Here is a 20,475-nt window from a genome sequence, read left to right on the forward strand (position 1 = left end):
AAAATACCAAATCCCCATGAAGCGCTTTGTGGTTTGAGTTCTCACTTTCATGTATAAACTTTTTCCTAGAGCAACACATTTCTTGGTTCCTTCCAAATATTCTGTTCGTTAACTTTTGATCATCTCCTTTGCAACAAGGTTAAAAATGATTGGGCCATGGCAGCACTAAGTAGGATTGCTCAATGAACAGTATATAAATTTTCATGTTCAAAATATTGATGGTTCCTTCATGCCCCCAAATATCCAGAGAACAACGCAGTAGGGTAGTTGGAAGAAGACTTAGCAAGTTAATCTAACATAACCCCGCGGCAGCCAGACTTCTATCAAACTGTCCAGTTAAAATGACTTCCTTAAGGCGGGGGGGAGGGGGGGAGGGGGGATGGTGGTGTGATGAATTTGGTGACTGGGATTGACATGTATACACTGATGTGTATAAAATGGATGACTAATAAGAACCTGCTGTATAAAAGAATAAAATAAAATTCAAAAATTCAAAAAAAAAATGACTTCCTTAAGATGGAGATGACAAATACATGGTATCCGCGGGCTCCCCCCCCCATCAACATGTGAGAGACACCACAAATCAATCAGAGCCCTAATAATTTTTCTCAATTAGCCCCTGTAGGCAGCCACAACTAACTGACCCATGTGGGCAACAAAATGAAATCAGCAGATCCCTGTTTGGGGTAGTGTGATCCAATATCTAGATATATTTCCCACCAGGCAACTTGTACTCACTTCCAAGCCAAACACACTCAGCCCATAAAGTCAAAGTACTGGTTACATATGATGCTGACATGTTTCATCCACGTAGGAAAACATGAACTAAGAATCGCAAAGGTCTTGAGCAATGGACTCAACTTCACAGGTGTCTCATCAACTACAAAATGTAAAATACAATTACAGCCTGACAATTTATAGGGGAAAACTTCTTCTTGGACAGAGAGCATGACCTTCTCTAGCATAAGCCTAAAAACACGGTCAACATTAATATTATTTTTTAGTCAGTGAGTCATTGAATTGAACAATTCATCCTAAGATTTGAAGGCCAAGGCATGCCGTCTCTCCATAAAACAAGTAAGTGAGACTTAACCTCGTCTTACCTGGGGTATATAATGTAGATAAAACTGACAAAATCTTCGTAATTTTATCTGTGTCCCTCCATAAAGAAAAGAAAACCTAACTTGGTTCCCTGTTTTTTGAATGATATGTACCTGTATTTCTAATATGGGTTCACATCCTCTCGTAATCCTGAGTGGTGTTGACCTCAAGACTTCAAGCAGCCTGTCATGATGTGTTGTAAAGGAGCTCTCTGTGCACCCAGCATACTCTGGAAATCCACTCTGCCTTAAGTTCCCATTGCTACCTATCAGCTAACATTGTCAAGAAACAGGCAAATATGCAGAGAAAGTTATGCTCCTTTGGACTCTTTACTCCCCCTACTTCTGTCCAACAGTTTCTCTTTGCAACACCATGTCACCAAATAAAAAATGTTTATGTCTCTACTCTGTCTACCCTTCTATAGTTTTCATTTTTCCCCACGGACATGATCTAAAACAGTAATTCCTAACCTTTTCAGGCAATCCTAACAGTCCAGCCAACCAACTGATGGCACATAACCTTTTGTTTTTCATTTCAGGAATGACACCTCACACTGCACACCAATCTTGCAATTACTACACTGGCCAGTATATTGCTGCTTCCCTTGGACATTGTATTCTCCATTTCTGACATCATTTATACTCTTAACAGCTTCAGTGAGAGTCTTTTCGTGTGGTTCTGAAAAAATGCTCCCAAGCTTTAGCAGAACAAAGGGACATAGGTGAATAGGAATTTCCTAACATTCAAGGAATTAGAGGCTTTTGCTTCTCCCCCAATTTTGCCTGCAACCACACGTATCACTGATGCAATGCAGTGTGATATATGGCAGATGGATAGTGAATATACGTAATTTAGATACTGTTCTGTAGGGGGCAATTATTACTTGGTTTAATCATTCAGGGCATAAGAACTTAGCTGCAACTGTCATGAGTGACAGCACGAGGCATGGAGCTTATTTTGAGATTACAGAGGGATGATTTAAGAAATGTCTGATGCTACTCCTCTGACCTCTGTTGGGGCAGGGATCCACTGGGATGCGCATGTACTCCTCACCTCTTGTCACAGGTCAGAGGGGACAATCAAGGAGGGCTACTGTCTGAAAAGGGTCAGTTAGGTAATAAAGCCAGGAGTGACCACCGGTAATGAGCGATCAGGAAAATGATGATGCAGAGCCAACTAGAAGTGAGGCAGTCAGTGTATATTAAGAGAAGCTGAAATTACAACACAGTAGGAGAAAAAATGAATCTGAACTTATTCCACACAGAGTGTCTGGGATTGAGAGTCATTTTTCTGAACCTGTAGAATCACTTTTCGAAGAATAAGCTAGATGTGCTGAAAAACAAAGGATGAGGTCAAGAACAATGGACCACGCAATTAACAATGTCTGATTTATAAGACAGTTAATTGACGTAAGCAAACACATACACACTAAAAATAAATAATACACACGGTACATCTGGCATCAACTCTAACTGTTCCTCAAAAAGAAAAGGTGAAAACCTTAGCCAGTGCCATCTTAGTCCTCCTCTTTTCTCAGTGCTGGGGTCTATGATTCATTACTCTACTTCTGTGTCCTTTGCTTATTTACATAGCATTTTAGAATGGTCTCATCTTTGTAACAGAGATAATTTAAAAGCTCTACACAACTCTTGGTCTATCGTCAACAGTCTTACATTCTCTAGCCCTTACCATTTCCAACTGGCTCCAACTCAGCTCTGTCCTCTAAGCACATTTTCTCTCTTTCAATGTATTACTTGCAAGTATGGGCTGCCAATAACCTCATGGTTATCTCAGAATGGTTCCTCTAACTGAGCACTAGTGTATGAAATGGAGTTCTCAATGACTGCCCTGAATTACTGAAAGAGGTAGAACACATTCTAACACATGTGTTATTCTAAATGACTCCCCAGCAGAAATCATTGCCTCTTATTTTCTTGTCACATAATCAAACATTTCCTCTGGCTGCACTGAAGCTTGCCGTGTAGTCATTTCCTACCAGGTCGTGTGTGGGCTAAAGTTGCATGACTTTTACTTTTCTGGAAAGCAAGATAAAGGTAGAAAATCCTGTCCTGGCATTCATTCCCATCACCAAGAAGAAAGAATTCCAGAGCCGTAATTTCATCTCTTTTTTTCTTTATCTTTATTGGAGTAAAGTTGCTTTACAATGGTGTGTCAGTCTCTGCTGTACAAAAAAGTGAATCAGCTATATGCATACATATATCCCCATATCCCCTCCCTCTTGCGTCTCCCTCCCTCCCACCCTCCCTATCTCACCCCTCTAGGTGGTCACAAAGCACCGAGCTGATCTCCCTGTGCTATGCGGCTGCTCCCCACTAGCTATCTATTTTACGTTTGGTAGTGTATATATGTCCATGCCACTCTCTCACTTCATCCCAGCTTACTGTTCCCCCTCCCTGTGCCCTCAAGTCCATTCTCTACATCTGCGTCTTTATTCCTGTCCTGCCCCTAGGTTCGTCAGAACCATATTTTTTTTTAGATTCCATATGTATGTGTTAGTATACGGTATTTGTTTTTCTCTTTCTTACTTACTTCACTCCGTATGACAGACTCTAGGTCCGTCCACCTCACTACAAATAACTCAGTTTCATGTCTTTTCATGGCTGAGTAGTATTCCACTGTATATATGTGCCACATCTTCTTTATCCATTCATCTGTCGATGGACACTTGGGTTGCTTCCACGTCCTAATTTCGTCTTGTCTGTCACTCAATCCGCAGCTCCCTGAGCACGCAGCATGGGATTCCCTGTGGATCGCTGCACAGGCGCTGGTGAAGGAGTAGGATACAGATGCTGGGAAGGTTCTCCTGAGTCATTTCGCATCCCAGTGGACAGACAGGCCCAGAAAACCCACAACGCTTGTCCCAGACCAGCAGACAAGCACTGTGGGTTATTAATTTATCCTCTCTCCGTTCCTAACCGCCCCACTCCTTCCCTGGGCTGCTGTGTGATGTGCTTTGCTGGCTGGAGCCCTGTGAGGCTCTAGAGGGGACTGCAGGGCTGGAGGGAGGAGGAGGGACTTGCTCCCTCCTGTCTGCTTCCGGTGAGGATTTCTCCACTAACACGTCTTCTCCACTGCGGCACCAGGGCCATCCCGTGGCGGCAGCTGCATGCACTGTGCAGTTTTTCCAACCCTGGTAGAACCAGCTTCACGAGTCTCCCCCTCAGAAAAATCAGAACTAGTCATCTGCAGGGATCTGGGTTTAACTCCACAGAGACCCTCCTCTGAGCCGCTAAATTGTAAAAGTCAGCTTCGAGAATTCCAACCTCTTCTTTTTGCTCCCCGAGCCCCAGAGGTGGATGGTGCTTCCTGCGGTTTCTCCTTCCCCGATCCCCTAGTGTTTTCTTTTCCCCTGTTTAGTGTCTTAGTTAACAGTGTTATACATTTTAAAAAATTCTCTATACCTAGGTGCAGATTTTTCCTGTTAAAAGAAATGATGAGGCTCCTTGCTGGAGCCCGACTTATATACAATTCCAACAGTACCCAGCCTTGACAACGCAACAGGTTTTTGGAAACCCTCTGACCAGTCAGACTGCTACCAAAGGCCACTGGCCACTCACATAGGTGAATTTCCCTTTTTCTTACCAAACACAACATCCTCAGCAATCTTTGAATGAGTAGGGAAAGTCATGAGACTTAAAATCTGTACTGTAACTTGTAGCGTCCAGTAATGTACAAAAACTCAACATTACATATACAAATCTAGGACTTTGTGCCAGCCAGTCCCTACTAGATACTCCCGTGCTCTGCAGTGGACACAGAAGCCTTACAACCTGTCTTCAATGAGAACATGCTTGATGGTGGTACTAGGAGCCTCCTGGAGCTGCAGTGCTCCCTGGCTCCCACTGGCATACCCACCATTCCCTATCCCTGGGCTTCGGCTCCAGTACTGGGTTTGCTTCACCTTGGCTTGGGGCCAAAACCCTTGCCAGCTCCCTTTCCTGAAGAGCTGGAGCCTGGTCCTTCCACTTGCTCAGGCTCTGCCTCAATCTCAGTCAACTCCCCTGGAAAGAAAAATCGCAACCCAGAGATTCCTGTTGCCAAGACCCTACCGACTCCCTGAACTCTCTGGGTAAATGGCAGTCTACCTCTTAACAGAAATTTACAAAAGCCTAAGACATTGATTCAACAGCTGGGTCAATCGTTCTAGGGCCCTCAGGTCTCTGCTTAACTTTGAGCAGGAAAGGACAGAGGCATAGAGGCCCAGCAGGCCTGCCAACTAGAAACACACAGTTTATGACAACACATTCCTTTGCCGAGTTCACCTTTAAACCAAAGACTCGTATTTGGAGCCCCTGGAATCTGCAGCGTGTGGCCATGGAAAAATCATCCACGTATGATCCATGCTGTTCAAAGATTGTTTCCAGGGAATATGATGTGATTCTCTGGCAAGTTTTTAGCAGAGTGAACTGGGGCCAGGAAGGCTCCAGGCATGGGCAAACACTAAATGAGGGGGCATTGCCCGGGAAGAGATCCACTCCCAAGCGCAACCTTGGTGGTAACTGAGAAGCAATACTCATCTCACCCAAAAGATGTATCTTCCTCCTCACCCTACACTTCTCAGCTCACAGAGACAGCCAACGCTATGATCATCTCTGCTTCCTTCCTAGGTCTCCAAAGACCTCGAACGAAAAGCTTGGAATGAACTTCAAGAGCTGCCTCACTTTTTTCTTTTGTTTCCTTATGATCTGATTATGCCATGCCACCTATTTTGTATATTTTTTTTTCCGGGACACAGCCATGCCTATTCATTTACGTTATGTCTGTAGCTGCTTTTTCACTAAAAGGGCAGAGTGGAGTAGTCCCAACAGAGAACGTGTGGCCCACAAAACCAAAAATAGTCACTATCTGGCCCTTACAGAAAAAGTTTGCCGACTCCTATTCATAATCACTTTGGAATATATATTAACTATGTGAGGCCGTGGGTGTGTTAACTAACTTCATTGTGGTAATCATTTCACAATATATACGTGTATCAAATCATCACATTGTATACCTTAAGTATGTAAAATTTTATTTGTCAATTATACTTCAGTGAAGCTGGAAAAATTAGGAATTAGTTTATTTAGTTTCCTAAAGCTCAACTGTTATCTGTTTTAGGATCATGGTCGGGGACATATAAAGTCAAAGGCCTAGCGACAGCCGACCGCATCTGAAGCCCTGAAAGTTACTTGTCATTATTATTTCCCAGAAATCAGAGACTGTACTGCCTGTACCTTGTTAGGGTACGGTTAAGTATGCTAATGTGTTATTTCCTACACTCTTCACAATCATAACACATATTAATTATTCTATTTTTATAGATGGGGAGTCAGAGCAGTTAAGTAACTCGAACAACTTTACACAGCCAGTAAGTGGTGACAGCAGGTTACAAAATCTTAAGGTAACCCATTGTACACGTCTTCTCAAGTCTTTTTATCCCAGTTTTATTGAGGTATAATTAAGACCCGGCACTGTGTAAGTTGGAGGTATACAGCATCATGAACTGACTTACATTCATCATGAAATAATGATCACAGTAAGTTTAGTGAACGTCCATCATCTCATACAGTTACAGAATTTTAAAAATAGAAAAGAAATGTTCTTTTCTTAGGGTGAGAACTGTCGTAACAACTTTCACATATAACGCACAGGAGTGTCACTTATATTTACCATGCTGTACATTACCATCCTGAGTACTTATTTCTCTTATACCTAGAAGTTTGTATCTTTCGACTGCCTTCATCCAATTCCTCCTCCCCCCATCCCCACCACAAATCTGATTTCTCTTTCTATGAGTTCGTTTGTTCCTTTTGGAACTATAGTCGGCCTCATAACACTATGTTAGTTCCTGGTACACAACACAACATAGTGATTCAGTATTTCTATACAGTTCAAAATGATCACCACGGTAAGTCCAGTTACTATCTGTCACCACACAAAGCTATTACGTAATTATCGACCACATTCCTCACACTGTACATTTCATTCCCGTGACATTTATTTTGCAACTGGAAGTTTTTACCTCTTAATCTCCCTCACCCATTTCTCTCCTCCTCCCACCCCGCCCGCTCTGGCAACCACCCGCTTGTTCTTTGTATCTATGACTCTGTTTCTGTTTAGTTATGTTTGTTCATTTGTTTTTTAAGATTCCATATATAACTGAAATCATATAGTATTTGTCTTTCTCTGTCTGACTTACTTCACTTAGCATAATACCCTCTAGGTCCATCCATGTTGTTGCAAATGGCAATATTTCATTCTTTCTTATGGCTGAGTAATATTCCAGTGTGTGTGTGTGTGTGTGTGTGTGTGTGTGTGTGTGTAGACATCTTCTTTATCCATTCATCTATTGATGGACACTTAGGTTGCTTCCCCACCTTGGCTATTATAAGTAATGATGCAGTTAACACAGGGGTGCACACATCTTTCCAAATTAGCATTTTCATTTTCTTCAGATAAATACTCAGGAGTGGAATTGCTGGATCAGATGGGAGTTCTATTTTTAAGTTTTTGAGGAATCTCCTTACTGGAGATTTATATTCCCACCAACCATGTATGAGGGTACCCTTCCCTCCACACCTCACCAACACTTGTTATCTGTTGTCTTATTGATAATAACCATTCTGACAGGTGTGAGGTGATGTCTCACTGTGGTTTTAATTTGCATGTCCCTGATGATTAGTGATGCTGAGCATCTTTTCATGTGCCTGTTGGCCATCTGTATGTCTTCTTTGGAGAAATGTCTATTCAGATACTCTGCCCCTTTCTTAATCACGCTGTTTCTTTTCTGATGTTCAGTTATGTGAGTTCTTTGTATATTTTGGATATTAATCCTTATCAGATAAATCATTTGCAAATATCTTCTCCCATTGAGCAGATGGCCTTTTCATTTTGTTGATAGTTTCCTTCACCGTGCAAGAGCTCTTTTAGTTTGATGTAGTCCCATTTGTTTATTTTTGGTTTTTGTTTCCCTTGCCTGAGGAGACATAGCCAAAAAACTATTACTAAGACCGACATCAAAGAGCATACTGTCTGTATTATCTTCTAGAAGTTTTATGGTTTCAGGTCTTACATTTAAGTCTTTAATCCATTTGAATTTATTTTTGCGCATGGTATGAGAAAGTAATTCCGTTTTATTATTTTACATGCAGCTGCTCAGTTTTCCAAACACCTTACTGAAGAGGCTGCCTTTTCCCCACTGTATATTCCAGCCTCCCCTGTCACAGATCTTCTCAAGCCTTAATGTACGTAAGAATTACATGGTGGCCCTTATTAAAACGCAGATTCTGATTCGCGAGGACCGGTATGGAGCCTGAGATTCTGCCTTTTTAACAGGCTCTCAGGTGATGCTGTTGGTTTGTCAGCCATACCGAGTAGCGAGGCATTACATCATACCGCACCATGTTGGGCTGATTTAATTGAAAAAGTTCCATCTTTCTAGCTAGGTCAGAGCCTGAGTGACAAAGTCAGTGACCAGAAGTGGAAGGACTAACATAGTAACAGTAGCAGTAAGGATAGCTAACATTTACTGACGTCCTATTTTGTGCACGTGATGTGAACTGTCTCATTTTACCCTCAAAACCCTAGGAGATACAGAGCGGTTTAACTCCACTTTACAAGAGGAAACTGAAGCACAGAGCAGTTAAGTAACTTACCCAGTGTCATACAAAGAGCAAGTAGAAGAGGTGAAACTCAGGTCTCAGTCTGGATGATACAGTCTCTACTCAGGATCACTACACTCTACTGGGTCTTACTGCACGTGTCTGGTTACATGACAGTGATGACTGCTGACGCCATCTGTGGGTGGGTATCAGCCCCTGTCTTTCCCTGACACTCCTACCTGGACTCACCAAAAGTTGGCCTCCATAATACCTCATCATGGCATGAATTTTACCAGCGACCTTGGCCCACCTCCTTCCACTGGGGCTGGAATCAGCCTTGTCACTGAGATCGTATCAAGCGTACCACCTGGGCTCTGCCTCACGTAAGCCCCACCCCATGTTGCAACAGTCTACACAATCAACTTTCATTCTGTTTCCTCCTGTTCAACACTGCCATCTTCTACTGGCAACAAAATCCCACCCTGAACCATAGCCTGCTTGGGTGGGGTCCTGACACTTCACCAATTACTTGTTCCTGAGAGCTGGATAACCTCTGAGGCTCTCTGCCTGGCAAGCTGCCCAAACCACAGCAGCCTCTCATACCAGACGTCTTGTACTGCCAGCTTCATGAATTACAGCTATAGGATTAGAAGACCTTTGCCTGCCATGTAACTGGACCTGGTCTGATAAGCATGCTTTTTGGACACTGCGTATTAGAAAGGCTGACTCTCCTTTGGAGTCATCCCCAACAGCCAAGCTAGTTTCCCTCACCTCCATCCCCCTTCCTCTCAGCTGCTTCCCCTTCCCACTGGCCCATCCGTGAGGACCCCAGTGTGTTGGAGCCAATACATGCAAGCCTCAAAAATTTCCAGGTTTTAACTCCCAGCTGCCATCCACAAGATCTGTGTCATTCCAAGAAGAGACTATTCAGATCAAAGTCAGACAGTCTAGAAAATACCACTTGATGTTCTCCCTGAATGATCTTTAAATAGCCACGCACATCAATTAATTTTCTGCCATGCTTCACTAGGGTTGCAATCTTTTTCAGCAAATTGGAACGGAGACTCCATAATGAGAACAAAACTATATCAAACACCATTGCAGCAAAAATTGAAAAATCAAAAGTGATAATGTTTCTGAAGCAATGGCTGGGCTGAAAAGAGTAAATGCCATCAAGTGCGTCTATCTTCCTGTCAAGTGCTATAATGAGACTGACAGAAAAACAAGATGCCGAATTAATCCACCCTTAAAGGCTGTTGCCTTTTCTTCCATCAATTTTCTACTCCTATCATTTAGGAATATCAATAAACTCCCAAAGAGAAGCTTTGGCAGTTGTTAACATTGTCATTTGTGTTTCTCTTCCCCTACAATGATTTGTACTAAAGACTTAAGTCACCTGCTATCTCCCTCAGTGGTAATGCACACTGCAAAGAACTGAGCATAAGCCCTTGCCCCAAATCCGTAGCTTGAACGGTTTTATCAACTGCAAGCAATCCTGAAGCCCCTGAGGAAGGCAATAAAAACTTCTGTCACACCGGATTGCATTTTTTATCCCAGATTATCACAACTGAATATGTTTATTGAAACTGGTTTCCTTTTCTTGCCTTCCCCATGATTCCCCAGCCTATTGTTAATCATCCTTGTGTGTAATCGGGAAATCTGTTTACATTTGCTTCCTGGAGCTCAGGAGATAGTTGCGTGACCTTGGGAAAATAACAAGTTCTTCGTGCCTCAGTTTTCTCCTGTGTAAACTATACTGCCTTTAGAGGGGAAAATTAGATGATAAAATTAAATGACATATAAAAGGAGACAAAGCGCTTACAAACCTAAAAGTCATGTAGTTCCACGTATTATTTAATAATTTATTGAGATAGAAGTCCATACCATGCAATCTGTGCATTTAAAGTGAACCATTCACTGGTTCTTAGTAATACTATTTACAGGGTTTTGAAACCATCACCACAACTTAATTTTATAATTTCATCATCCAAAAAGAAACTCAGTAGCAGTCACTACCCATTATCCCTCCCATCTCACTCCCAAGCCCACCTCACCTCCCGCTGCCATTCTCAGACCGAGGAAACCACTCATCTACTTTCTCTGTATGTATTTGCCTATTCTGGACATTTCACATAAATGGAATAATAAAATAAGTGGTCCTTTGTGACTGGCTTCTTTCACTTCACGTAACGTTTTCCAGGTTCATCTACATTATAGCATTTATCAGTACCTCACTCCTTTTTATTGCTGAATAGAATTCCATTGTATGGATATAACACATTTTGCTTATCCATTCATCAGCTGATGAACATTTGGGTTATTTTCACTTTCTGATTACTGTGAATAATGTTATTTACATCTAGGTACAAGTTTATGTGTGAACATGTTTTCATCTCTTTTGGATACCTAAGAGGGGAAATGCTGGGTCATATGGTACTGTATTTATTTATTTAACATCTTTATTGGAGTATAATGGCTTTACAATGGTGTGTTAGTTTCTGCTGTATAACCAAGTGAATCAGCTATACGTGTCCATATATCCCCATACCCCCTCCCTCTCGAGTCTCCCTCCCACCCTCCCTCTCCCACCCCTCTAGGTGGTCACAAAGCACCGAGCTGATCTCCCTGTGCTATGCGGCTGCTTCCCACTAGCTATCTATTTTATAGTTGGTAGTGTATATATGGAATCTTAAAAAAAAAATGGTTCTGAGGAACCTAGGGGCAGGACAGGAACTATTTATTTATTTATGTTTGTAAAAATCATCTATTGTGCTTTATTTTTTTTTGACATCTTTATTGGAGTATAATTGCTTTACAATGGTGTGTTAGTTTTCTGAAATTGGGAAAATTTCAGTCCTTATTCTGTTAAATATATGTTCATACTCATATTCTCTCTCCTTTTCTGGAACTCCAGTTACATGAATATTAGAACTTTTGTTACTGTCCACGGGTCCCCGAGGTGCTGTTAATTTTCTCTCAGTCTATTTTCTCTAGGTTCTAAGCTCGGGTAATTTTTAATGTTATATCTTCAAGTTCACTGCTTCATAACTCTCTCTAATCTATTCTTATTTGAGCCCATGCAGGAATTTTATTTTGATCGTTGTATTTTTCAGTTCTAAAATTTCTATTTGGTTCTTCCTTGTATCTTCTACTTCTTGCTAAGCCTTTTTTTCTCATTCGTTTCAAGTATGTTCATAATTCCTCACTGAAGCTTTTTTCCCCCCAAATAATGGTTGCCTTTGCATTCTTTTCAGATAATTCCAATGTCTGTTTCTTCTCAGTGTTGGCATCTATTAATGCCTTTCTCTAATTCAAGCTGAGATTTTTCCGGTTCTTGATATGATGAGTGACTTTCAATTCTTAGACGTTTTGTATATAACGAGACTTCGGATGTTATTTAAATCTTTTATTTTAGCAGACTTCCACTGACACCATGCTGGTGTGGGAAGCTGAGACCTGACTCATTACGGCCAGGCAGATGCAGAAGTCCTGGCTCCCCAATCAGACTTCACATGCTCTGTGGAGAAAGTAAGGTATGCCTCATTACTGCTAGGTGAGGGTGGAAGTCCAGGCTCCCCACATGTTTCATGGGTTTCTATTGACATGATGGGGGGTGGGGATGGGGAAGGCATCTCGTTACCTCTGGACGGTGTTTAAAACATAGACTTGAAGACTGGAGCTCCTTGGACACCACCCCAGTGGGGAGAGGTAGTGTATCTCATTACCACCGGATGAGGATGGAAATCTAGGCTTCACACTTGGCTTCTGTTGACAGAGCCAGGAGAGGTACATTGTCGTTTTGGTTTTGTTTTTTCTGTGATGTGGGAGCAGGGCAGTTATTATCGAAACGATTTCTTTCTTGCCAGGCTGCTCCTTTCCCGGTCCTTTGGCTTAACAAAACAACAACAACAAAAAACACAAGTTTTTCTTGGGACTTTCTTTTGGCTGGGTTGCAGGCTTCTCCGGCACCTAATCCAGGATATGAGGGAGAAAAAAGCAAACCCAAGGGACTCACCGTTTTGTCATTCGTCACGTCATTCCTCAGTTGGTCTGCCTTCTCTCCAGATTTCAGAGACTTATTATTTGTTTTATATATAAAATAAATGAGGAGAAATAGGGAGAAATGTGCCTATATCTCCCTGTCCAGAATCAGAAGTCTCCCCTTTCTACTTTTCAAATAATGTGGCCGCCCTAGAAAATTTTAAATTGTATCCGTGACTCACATCATGTTTCCAGGGGACAGAGCTGCTGCAGATCTCAGCTTTCTCACTTGCAAATGAGAGGTTATGAGAGATGCTCTCCAAAGTCAGTCCTTTCCACCTCTAAAGTCCCATGATTCTAGGGATTGTTGCTTGGCTTCTGTACACAATGCAAATGATGTAGATAATACTGTTGTTCTTTCCACTTACCTACACCATAGCTATCAGAATTGAAATAGTCCTGGAAAGCCCTTCAAACGCCTCAAAATAGAGCCAAGGGATAATTGAAGGTTATTATTATTTCTAAAATGAATGCCGATATGTTAAAACTTTCCTGGGAAATAGTTGGTAAGCAAGAATTTCTCCCAAGGCGCTTATTGCAGGTGCTAATCAGGTTCCAGTATTTTTTTTTTTTTTTTTACTGTTTGTGCTGAAAGAAGAATTAATTACCTCAACAGCCTCACTTCTTCATATACCTAAATAATGCATCCCCTCACTCTGTGGAGAATAAACCAACTTTGATAGAGAAAGATTTAATGGGTAGCTAAAAACAGCACTGTAGTCACCTTGAAAGAACTCCCAGCACTCCCCCTCTCTCTCCTTTTAGAAAGACTTTCCTTTTCTGAAACAGCTAATGAATGGTTCTTGTTTCCTTGCGGTTCTCTCCCTCATCCTATCCTCTCACACATTTTGAAAGACGATTCAAGTTCATTTTCTTCCAATATTCATGATAAGCAATCTTCTCGAAATCCACTGCATCATTCACAGAACAATCCCGGTAACTTGCTCGGGAAACCCTGGTTTCCTAGAATCCTTATTTAAACATCAAGACAGTGGCTTTCAGCCTCAGTACAAGATGTAAGGTTCTCCCCGCAGCACTGCACAGTACCCCAGTGGTCCAGCTGTGTCTCATCCCAATTGCTCCCCTTGCAATATGTGTTTCTCTATCACTCCACAAAAAGGGCCTTCTTGAAATTTATTGCTAATTTCTTCCTATCAAATTCAGTAGTCTAGTCACCTCCTGTCCTTTATGAAGCATTTTTACACTGTTTGCCAGACCGTGTCAACACGTTCTCTTGCCTTATTTCCTATTATCATGCTTTCTTCAGATTCCCTTGAAGTTTTCTTGTTTCTTCACTGGGCTCCCTGTCCTCCTATTCTCATTATTTCACCATATGAATTCTCTGATGCCTAAAGATATTTGTAAACCTGACTTTCATTACTCTCTACTTATTGGGAAGAAGAGCTAAGTTATTTACCATGCCTTGCATGAACGTGAATATACTATGTAGCATCTACCAATTTTGTGTTTCCACAAGAAAGAGGAGGAAAATACCTACTTCATAAGTTGCTGTGATGATTAAATGAGATAATACATTTTAAGTGTTGGACATACGGTAGGACTAAAACATATTAGTAGCTTCTTGGATCCCTTTTCTTTTTAGCTATTCCTTTCTATGAATTACTACTGCCACAGTGTGTCAAGTCTCTCAGTCCAATGTACTTAAAATACCACAAACACAGCCCCACCCTTTACTTCACTGCATCCTGCTTTCTCCATATGGACCTGCTTCCCTAATTAATACTGACAGTGTCCTATGACTCCTTCACTCTAGGTTCATTCCCCGACTTGTTTCTTTTTTGTTTTTACCATATTAATTTGAAGCTCATTTGACTGTCTTTATGGTCCCGGAAAGTTCCCTTTTCCCTTCCCCTGACCCAAAATATCTTTCTCCACTTCCCCTTTCTCTTTAACCTGAGCTTTCTGTCCTAGTACTTCAGGCTGCCCTCATCTCTTCCCCAAGGCCGCATTGGTTTCTTCCCCGGAAACTTTAACATCTTTCGATCTTTAATTCCATGGCTCCTAGTGGCAGATCAGACCTCCAGCCCTTATAGGACTTTGTCTCAACTCTCTAGCCTCCCAGCCCTTCTTGCTTGCCATCATGATCAGTACGTGATAACACCCTGAATTGTGTCTATTTGCTAATGTGCTAGACGAGTGCTTCTAATTTGGGGGGTTTCACATACCAATAACTTTTGAAAACCATATCTAGCTACTGGCATTCATTTAATACTTTTTGCCCTAGTAAAGACCCTTAAAAATCATTTGTGATCCTCATTTCCTTTCTAAAAGGATATTTTACAAAAAAATAGAAAGGTACAATCTTAAAAAAAAGTTTAAATCGAAAAAATTTAGACCTATGAAAAAATGTATTGCCTTATTTTTTTCATTTTGATATGGACCAGAGGAAACTATCAGGGAAATTCTTGAACAGGCATTTGGGAACCTCTGTAATTGTCTCTATACAGCCACTGTTTCTGTGATATGAGTAATTAAGATTTGGAGAGTTCCTATTCTGAGCGAGGTAGTGTAACTATGTGTATGTCTCTGTGTGTATGACATAGGTAATGGTATGTCATTCTACTGATAGCAGAACCAAGGAATAAGAAGTTTGGACTTGCTCAAAGATTCACACCTAGTAAGTGGTAGAATTTAGAGTCAAACTCAGTTATTTAGGCTCCAGTGTTCTGGGCCACTGAGCCACACTGCTGCCACGTCTTTAGACTTTACAGTATTGAGTATGGTTCTGTGTACAAGGTAAATGCACCAATATGTGCAATGATGATGACAGCTTCTGCCGTAATATACAGCATCTGCAGAACATAATAATGGCTGTGTGTGTGTGTGTGTGTGTGTGTATGTATATAAAATCCAAGTAGACCATTTCTACAGGTACTCATAAATGGTACTACAAAGAAGATTACTAGTTGTACAAAATGTAACAACAATTGCAACTAAACAGGAGGTGGGCCTTTGAGGGGCAGCTGGACTTGGTGACTCGCTTCCAAAGAAGAGAGTACAGAAAGGGAGAAATAATAATTTTACAGTGGGGAAAACCTGGGTAACACCACTTGACCAAGTGACCAAGGTTAACATTACCAGTGACAGGTCATGTTCCATCAGGCACCCTTCCCCTCACCCCATACAACTGATAAGAAGGGAACCTCATTTCTGTGATATTTTTTTCCAAAAATCCATAACCCAAGTCTAATCATGAGAAATTATATCAGGCATACCCAATCTGAAGGACATTCTACAAAATACCTGACCATTATTCCTCAAAATTGGCAAGGTTATGAAAAAAAAGGAAAGACAGAGACTGTCACAAATCATACATAACAGCTAAATGGTGTCCTGCACTGGATCCTGGAACAGAAAATATACTGATGGAGTTTAGTTAATATTAACAGAGCAATGTTGACTTCTTACGTGTAATGTGTACCATGGTACTTTGAGATAAGGTGAGAGGAAACAACCAGGAAACTGGTTGAGGAGTATACGGGAAGCCCTTGTGCTATCTGTGTAACTTTTCTATAAAGCTAAACTTATTCCACGTAAAAAGTTTAATGAAAACACTGAGAAGAGGTTCCATTGGCAAATTCCTTTGAAAACTTTGGGTTAAACAACGCCCAACTGCTTTACACCTGGAACTAACACAACACTGTAAGTCAACTATGCTCCAATAAAAATTAAAAACAAAACAAAACAGTGCCCAACTGAGTTGGGTTAAACAATGCCCAACTGAGTTCCTGTAATCATCAGAGCTTCTAAGATACCTAATGCATATTGTGACTCTCAGAAGATGCAGGGTGCTGTATTTCCAAGACATACTTGGCCAGCAGCCTTTTTGTTCCTTCCAAAAGCATCTTTGCAGGATAAAAACCGACATAGAGAAGGCTTTTCCCAATGTGTCACAGACTTTTACACCTGATATCCAACCGTGTTCAAATTTTAATCGGCAACTTTGGCTGAAGAGAGAAGATACCATGAACATTTAATTGGCAGAAGACTTGAAACTAGAGGGTAATATAATGGATGAGAGAATCAGCATTAAAATTATATTTAATATGCTGCATCAATTGACCAAACTTAACAGGATGAATATATAAGGATAAATATTTAGTGTACTTTTATTTAAACAAAGAAAAAAACAAAAAATCAACCTCTGGAACCATACAAATAGAAGCTGGATGTCCACCTGCCCAGATTGCTGCCAGGGTGTCTTCTACACCGCACCTAACAAATTACTTTTACATAGCCTTCCAGTGCTAGGATGTCTGAATCTATGAAACAAACCACAGGAAAGGGAGAAAATTTAGGAGGCACTGAGAAAAGTGGCAAATTGTTGAAAACACCTCCAGAGTTAACGTCGACCCCGCTCTACCTCTCTTCTAACCAGCATCCCTGAAATATAATAACCAGAAACCGCCTGAACAAATGTTGGAGTTTAGCTGAAGAATCAGAGGCAAAAATGCCATCCCTAAGCATGCACCTAAGAGATTTCTGATGGTATAATTTAAGAGGACAGGGAATTGATGATTTTATCTAGACCCAGTATAGTTGTTACTCAAAAAGAAATTCACCGAAATAAATAAACATACAAATATATAAACAAGTAAGTTGATTTTTTAAAATTCACTATTTTTTTCCTCCTATGGAAATAACTGGCATATTTAAAAATAAAAAGACTACGTGGTTCAGTTCAAGGTGTGCTTCAGGTTGGCTCCCCCACTGAGCCAAAACCAGCATGAGGCCAGCCACTGAGGCACCAGGACACAAAAGTTGGGCAAACACTCTCCGGATCCTGTAAGTGCCCGTAGGGTCAGCCCCTGAGAGTATGTGTCACTTTAACTTTTGTGTCAGAGGTGCCTGCTCACCTCACAGTAGTCCCAGCCCTGTGACTGGTCAGCCCAGCCAAAGCCCCTCCTTGACACTACATCATAGACTAATTCCTTAGGTGACTGCTGCATAGCTAGCTACCTACCGGTGGCGGCCTGCCTGGTAGTTACCAGCCTGACCTGATGAGAAAGAGGTTCGAGGCCACATCATTTCCCAACCCTAGGTAGGCGAGAGACCAGCACCAACTTTACCATTATCCTGAAATGGTGTGGGCCCCAGAGCGGAAGAGGGCGGAGCCGAATTGGAGAGCTCTCAGGGCCAGCCAGGATGGGATGGGTGGCAGAGGCAGGGGCTGCAGCAGCACCTCCAGCCACCTGGAGCCTAGGGCTTTCGGCTCCCAAGAACAACCGCTCTGCTTTCAAACGAGGAACAGTATGGTTGGTGCGGTGATTGGTCATGGTGGATCAAAAATAAAAGACATTCAGGATATGACACGCACCAAAATACAGATCATAGAAGGTGATTCTGAAGCAGAGGTAAACATTTTTGGCAACAAAGACATGAAAGCCAAGGCCAAAGCGGCTACAGAAACTCTTGTTAAGGAACAAGAAAGACACTACAGTTCAGAATCCAGTGTTGATAATGCCACATCCCAACCCTCTGTTGGAAGACGCTCAAGCAGAGATGACACCGCTAGAGGAGCTCAGCCACTGATAGACTAGGATCAAGTAAAGGCCGAGGTTGTACAGTGGGAAAAAAGAAAATGGGCAGATTTATCACCAATTAAGAAAAACTTTTACACAGAATCCAAAGCAACAAGGTCATTGTCTCAAGTGCAAGTAGACACTTGGAGAAAGGAAAATTTCAACATAATGTGTGATGACTTGAAAGATGGTGAAAATCGTCCCATCCTCAATCCGATTTGCAAATTTGAAGATGCTTTCCAACGTTACCCTGAACTTATGAAAAGCACTGAAAAAGCTGGTTTTTGAAACCCAATGCCAATTCAGTCACAGGCATGGCCTATTATTCTACAAGGAATAGATCTTATAGGAATTGCCCAAACTGGAACGGGCAAAACACTGTCCTATTTAACGCACGGGTTTATTCATCTCCATCCTCCACCAATACCTAGAGAACAAAGGAATGGACCCAGCATGCTAGTCCTTACACCCACTAGAGAATTAGCTCTTCAGGTGGAAGCTGAATGTTCTAAGTATTCATACAAAGGTCTTAAAAGTGTTTGTATATATGGCGGTGGAAACAGAAAAGGACAAATACAAGATGTTACTAAAGGCGTAGACATCGTCATTGCACCTCCTGGAAGACTGAATGATCTGCAAATGAACAACTTTGTCAACCTAAGAAGCATAACCTACTTAGTCTTAGATGAGGCAGAAAAAATGCTGGATCTGGAGTTTGAACACCAAATAATGAAGATTTTTTTAGCTGTGCGCCCAGACCGGCAGACTGTCATGACAAGTGCAACTTGGCCAGATACCATTTGTCGACTTGCACAATCTTATTTGGAAGAGCCTATGATTGTTTATACTGGTACTCTGGATCTAGTTAATGTAAACACAGTGAAGCAAAATGTAATTGTTACCACAGAAGAAGAAAAACGATCTCTTATCTGAGAATCCCTACAGAGCTTGTCACCCAAAGACAAAGTCATCGTATCTGTCAGCAGAAAACTTGTTGCTGATGACTTATCAAGCGATTTAAGTAACCAAGGCATAACTGTACAATCCCTGCACAGTGACAGAGAACAGAGTGACCGTGAGCCAGCATTAGAGGACCTGAAGAGTGGAAAAGTGAAAATACTGATTGCTACTGATTTAGCATCCTAAGACCTTGATATTAGTGATGTCACACACATATATAATTACAATTCTCCATGGAATACTGAAGAATATGTACACAGAGTAGGGCTTACTGGAAGAGCAGGAGAGATGGGCATATCAGTTACAGTTACCCTTATGACTCAAGGTGATTGGAAGATTGCCGGTAAATTGATTAAAGTTCTGCAAAGAGCAAATCAGAGATTCCCAGGAGATCTTGTATCGATGCTGAGCGATACAAATTACCTAGACAACAAAGGGACCCAAAAAGTAAATCAAGAAAAATCCAGAAAAATCAAGAAAAATCCAGAAAGTTTTACTGATGTCTACATTGAAAAGTTGTACCAGGCTGCTGGAAGATTCAAGATATGTTCAAGTTATGCAGTATTCATGTTACATAAGGAAGTACTGGAAACCTACTGGCAGTTAGAAAACATTTAGCCAAATTCTTAAATAATACCACCAAGCTTTCAATGCATGTTCCTTAATAAAATCAAAAGTGTTTTGAAAATGAGAGGGTGTTTTGTGCTTGTTAAAGTCTACTTTCTTTTAGAGCCTGCCATGTCCAGCTGTGTCTTCTCTAAAAGACTTGGGAGAAGACAACAATGGTACTTTTCTTGCTTCAAAATAGTTGTACTGGATTGAAACATAGTTTTCATCAAGCTTATCCCAGTCAAAATATTTTATTTCCCCCAGTGGTTGGTGACACGATTCCTAAAAATATTTCCACTATCGTTCTCTAATTTTTAATATTCATTAGAAAATAAATTCTCAATCTTCTAGAAGATTCCATAATTCTCTTTTTTCCGATAGATGTGACTAATAGAGCAGACTGTCTGACTCACCGGGAATCAGATCCTCAAATGAATTCTCACTAACCACTGGTTAAAAATTCCGGGGAGGTCACTTGCCTTCTGCAGGCCACACTTTTTTACACTAATAAATTGGGGTGGTTATATGAAATAATTTGGGGGTCTCCTTCACCACTGACTTCTATGATATTATAACCAAACTGTGTATCCCAGCCTTATATTTACACTTTATTTTCTAAT

At 41.3% G+C, this 20,475-nt stretch overlaps 1 protein-coding gene across 1 annotated transcript; it reads left to right on the forward strand.

Moving 5' to 3' along the window:
- The first annotated feature begins 17,845 nt into the window (after positions 1-17,845).
- Positions 17,846-19,746, forward strand: DDX53 (DEAD-box helicase 53). Its single transcript, XM_065901302.1, is given in 2 exon segments — positions 17,846-19,649; positions 19,652-19,746. Coding segments are annotated over 2 exon segments (1,899 nt in total).
- Positions 19,747-20,475: the final 729 nt, after the last annotated feature.

This window comes from Phocoena phocoena, chromosome X (genome assembly GCF_963924675.1).
Source record: "Phocoena phocoena chromosome X, mPhoPho1.1, whole genome shotgun sequence".
NCBI lineage: Eukaryota > Metazoa > Chordata > Mammalia > Artiodactyla > Phocoenidae > Phocoena > Phocoena phocoena.